Source organism: Gavia stellata, chromosome 28, assembly GCF_030936135.1.
Source record: "Gavia stellata isolate bGavSte3 chromosome 28, bGavSte3.hap2, whole genome shotgun sequence".
Lineage (NCBI taxonomy): Eukaryota > Metazoa > Chordata > Aves > Gaviiformes > Gaviidae > Gavia > Gavia stellata.
This window is the reverse complement of record NC_082621.1, coordinates 7,185,090-7,189,952: the sequence shown is the minus strand read 5'-3', so window position 1 is coordinate 7,189,952 and position 4,863 is coordinate 7,185,090. Positions and strand designations below refer to the sequence as shown.

Below are 4,863 nucleotides of genomic sequence, written 5' to 3'. Positions count from 1 at the left end.
GCCTCTGACCATGGGCTGTGTCAGCTGTGACTGTGTCAGCTACTTGAGCCACACACAGTTCCCTGGGGAACTGGGCTAGAGCTCACAGTCTCTTCCTGAGGGACTCCTGGCTGTATGGAATGACTTTGTAATGGTAGTAGGAACATTTTGAAAAGTGTGAAACCCTGTAGCTGGAGGATGCAGTTTTAAATTGTATATCTGAGCTTTTACAAAGTAACAGAATATGGCACCCCTTCTGGTTGTTCTTTTCTAAGGAACATTTTGCATTAGCATCTTAGCACTGGAGTCCCTGTGTTTAGGGAGCAGAGGAAAGCACCTGCTCAGGGTTCCCTTGGCTATCCTAGCGGGGAAAGTCAGAAGCCCGAGAAGAGGCCCTGTATGTTCCATGCCAGCAGTGGCCCGTCCCTGCGGCAGGACCGAGGGCTGTCGGGCTGCCGGTGGGCAGGAGGATCTCTGCTGCCCACCTCCCTGTGCAGAGCAGAAAGGCGCTGCTCCTCGCCGGGAACCAGCGGGGCCGGCGGCTGCAATCGCTCCTTCCCGGGCACCGCCAGACACTGCCACCGCTCCGGTCGCCATTCCTCCCCCGCCGCTGCCGCCGCCGGCACTGCCGCGGGGGATTTCTGTCTGCGTCCCGGCGGGAGTGCGGCTGGTGCCGGTGCGGCTGGGGCCCGGGGCCGGGCGGGCGGGGGAACCGGCCCCGCGAGTAGGCCCTGGCGGAAGGAGCGGCAGCGCCCCCTGGCGGTCCTGGCCCGGGCTGTCCCCCCGCCCCTGACACACACGCCCGGCCCCGCCCGCGGCGGTTCGTGTCCGGCCACAGCCCCGGCTCCTCTCCCCGTGTCTCCCAGGGCGCAGTAATACACCGCCGCGTCCCCGCACCGGGGCCGGGCGAGCCACAGGGCGCTGGACCGGCGGTCTGCTGCCACCGACAGATGCCCCGGAGGGTCTTGCACTGGTTTTGTGCCTTGGACACCCGTCACTATCAGTTGTGGCGGTTGGTCCCAGAACTGGCGATACCAATGGGTACTGTCTGCACTAATTTTGGGGTGTGAGCAGTTGATGCTGATGCCGGTGCCCTCGGTGGTCTCTGCCCACGGCTCCTGCTGCACCTGAGCTCTTCCCACAGCCACTGCAGAGAAAGCAGAAGGAAAGGACAAAGATCACAAAACGTCACCTAGCTCTGATTTTCCCAGAGAAATCATTAAGAGGGCCAGTGAGACATAGCCCGTCCGGAATGCATGGCAAGACGTGCCCATGAAGAGAGACGGAGAGTGATCGTGGTGTGGGTGTGTGGAGTGAGGGGAGAAGGCTGGGGGCACTTTGGTGATGATGCATGCTGAAATGGCATTAAATTCAGATTCATGGACGGATGGATGAAGAGGGGACGAGGAGACTGGAGAATGGGTGTGTTACAGTGAAGTATGGAGGGCTGAAATGAGAACAAGTATAAATGCTGAATGCATGGAGGGGGGCAGTAGCTATACGGAATAATGGAGAGGTACAAGAGAGCAAGTGAAAGAGGGATGAAATCAAGGCCGTGCTAACTGCTGAATTCACAGAGAAAAGAGTGGGTGCATGGAAAGGCAGGTGTACATGCAAGGAAATTCATAATGGTAGACAGGATGGGAATGAAGGAGTCCCCTACCTAGCGGGGACTCGAAAGAGCTGGGAAAGGGTGCTGAGAGATTGCAGAGAGAAAAAAGAGAGGGAAGAGTTTGTCGCAGGTCCCCTGGGGAACACCCCGCTCACAGCTCTGGCCCCCCGCCACCACCGCCAGCCCCACGCACCCAGGAGCAGCGCAGCCAGCCCCGCCAGCCCTGCGCCCCGGCACCCCCGCATCCTGCCGCTCCGCCGCCCGCGCCTCGCTGCCCCCCGCCAGCCCCGGCTCTCTGCTTCGGCCGCGGCGCCTCCTCTCCTCCGCCTCCTCTCCACTCTGCCGCTGCAAGCTCCGCCCCGGGGCTGAGCCCTGTGCCGGGGTCTTGCCCGGGCTGAGAGTGCTCAGTGGCTCTGCGCGGGCAGAAGATTGTCTCCTGGCAAGTGGACTCTCCCCGTCCTCCAGGAAGAATAAGCCTGCACAGCGCCAGCTGCAGCCGGGACAGCTGCAGGGCCTCCACCCAGGAGATGGACCAGCTTTCCCGAGCTCTCCCCGTGCTCAGGGCCTGGAAACAACAGCCACTGATTTCCTGCGGATGGGAGTGAGGAGGCTGAGAGCCTCCCTTCAGCTGCCTCTCTGCAGTCCCAGCACATTGCCTAAAAGTTGTGTTGAGGCAGAGGGGGTGGGAGGACAAGTGAGCCCATGGGTGTGAAGGGGTCAGGGAGGGCAGGGGTAACATGGGAATCACAAAATCAGAATGTAGGTGAGAAGGGACCCCCAGAGGTCATCTACATCAACCCCCACTTGGAATAGAACCAATTAGATCAGGTTGCTCAAAGTCACATTCAGTCCATCCTTGAACGTCTTCCAGGATGGAGATTGTGCAACCCTCCTGGGAAACACCTTCCAATTCTTCTTATTTCTTTTAGCCTACTGCTTAATCAGATTTCTCCATGTCTCAGTTGCTTGTCCTTTGTCACTACTCCTATTGCTGTGCTCTTCCAGTGTCTTGGTCCATTTTCTCTGCCTCCTCTGAAAAAGTAGTTGTAGAAAGCAAGAAGGTCTGTTTTGCCCGTGACGGTAATTGATGAGTGATCTCCCTGTCCTTATCTCGGCCCGCGAGGATGGGCCTTTGCCGTGTAAAGGCTGACCCCCATTGCAACTCATTCTATCTCTGGTAATTCCTGGGTTCATTGGTTTCTTAATTTCCCCATTCTTAATTGCCTAATTCAAATGCCCAAGGAGCCTCTTGGTGTTAATAAGAAGAACCCTTGAGTTGAGATCTTTGCGCGTGTCCCTGGGAAGGGAAAAATCACTGGTGTGAGCTGCTGATGTGTTTGCTCAAAGGAGCTAAGCTATGACAAGACACCCACTAAGCTAAGCAACTCTCTGGAGCATTTGGGTTCAGTGTATTCATGGCACCATGAACTCCCTGTACTATGTCCTCACGTGAAGGACCTACAGCTGTCACTTTGCTTTCACAGAAGGCAAAAAGAGCTCAGCATCCTTGACAAGTGGAGGACAGAGGCAAGAGGAGAACCTGCCTGACATGGGCTGGATGGGCATCTGTGCCCTCTGAGATGCATTTCTGAGAGAATGCCGGCAGGCCTTTGCACACAGGCCAGAGGATGCCACCTTACTCAGAACTCTCTGAGCCCTTTCTGGGGAAGGAATAGAGCCAGCCTTGTGGGAAACACCCTACTCCCCTCCCTGCCTTGCACAGCCCGTCTCAGTCTCCTTATGCAGCACTGACCAAGCGTGGCTCTTTGCTGCCTTCAGGAGCACAGATCCGCAGCAGTCATCAATGAGAAGAGGTGCTGAGTGCAGGCGTGGACTCCAAGGGGCACCGAGTGATGCCGGTGGCGGTGCCAGTGATCATGCTGCAGCCGGTGTCTGTGCTGCATGGGCCGGGGAACCGGGCCCGGGGCTAGGGGCCGGGCGGGGCGAGGAGGACCCGGTGGACGGAGCGGCAGCGCCCCCTGGTGGGCGCGTCCACGGCTGTCCCCCCGCCCCTGACACACACGCCCGGCCCCGCCCGCGGCGGTTCTTGCCCGGCCGCAGCCCCGGCTACTCTCCCCGTGTCTTCCAGGGCGCAGTAATACATCGCCGCGTCCCCGCACCGGGGCCGGGCGAGCCACAGGGCGCTGGACCGGCGGTCTGCTGCCACCGACAGCCGCCCCGGCGGGTCCTGCAGCTCTTTGGACTCTTTAAGAGCGAGTGCGAGGAATGTGGGGCCTCTGCCAGGGAGCTGACGGTACCAGTGGATGACCTCGCTGGTCTGTATGTTGGGGTGTGAGCAGTTGATGTTGATGCCGGTGCCCTCGGTGGTCTCTGCTGATGGGTCCTGATGCACCTGGGCTCTGCCTGCAGCCACTGCAGTGAAAGAGAAGGAAAGGACAAAGATCAGCAAAGGTCACCCAGCTCTAATTTTTTCAGAGAAATTGTTAGGAAGAGTGGCAGTGAGACAAGGCCGGACTGGAACGGATAGGAAGATGTTCCCGTGAAGAGGGATGGAGATTGATCATGGTGTGGGTGTGTGGAGTGAGGGGAGAAAGCTGGGGGAGTTTGGAACTGATGCATTCCAAAATGGGATAAGAGTCAGATTCATGGATGGATGGATGAAGAGGGCACAAGGAGACTGGAGAATGGATATGTTACAGTGAAGTACAGAGGGTAAATGCTGAATGCACAGGGGGATGAGTGGATGTATGGAATAATAGAAAGGTGCACAAAAGCAATCCACTGACTACAGATAGGAAGGAAGTGGAGGGAGATATGAGAGAGGGGTCTCAGAGAGTCGGAGGAGGTGTTGGAGCTGGTAGGGGCCTGGAGAGATGGGCAAAAAGAGGGGTGAACGGATGGATGAAGAGAGGAAGAGCAGAGAGCGAGAGTGGGTGTTACAGTAAAAGTGGGCTGAAATCAGGGTAATACTAACTGCTGAATTCACAGAGAAAAGAGTGGGTGCATGGAAAGGCAGGTGTACATGCAAGTAAACTCATAATGGTAGAGAGGATGGGAATGAAGGAGACTACCTAGCAGGGACTCAAGAGAGCTGGGAAACGGGGACAAGAGACGGCAGAGATAAACATGAGAGAGAAGAGTTTGTGGCAAGCCCCCTGGGGAACACCCCGCGCACAGCTGTGGCCCCCCGCCACCCCGGCAGCCCCACGCACCCAGGAGCAGCGCGGCCAGCCCCGCCAGCCCTGCGCCCCGGCACCGCCGCATCCTGCCGATCCGCCGCCCGCGCCTCGCTGTTCCACGGCAGCCTCCGC

At 58.3% G+C, this 4,863-nt stretch overlaps 1 gene segment (V, D, J or C); it reads right to left on the bottom strand.

The window, feature by feature from the left end:
• Positions 1–3,518: 3,518 nt before the first annotated feature.
• On the bottom strand, positions 3,519–4,816 carry LOC132319413 (T cell receptor alpha variable 4-like). The segment is given in 2 exon segments: positions 3,519–3,964; positions 4,765–4,816. Coding segments are annotated over 2 exon segments (498 nt in total).
• Between the last annotated feature and the right edge of the window lie 47 nt (positions 4,817–4,863).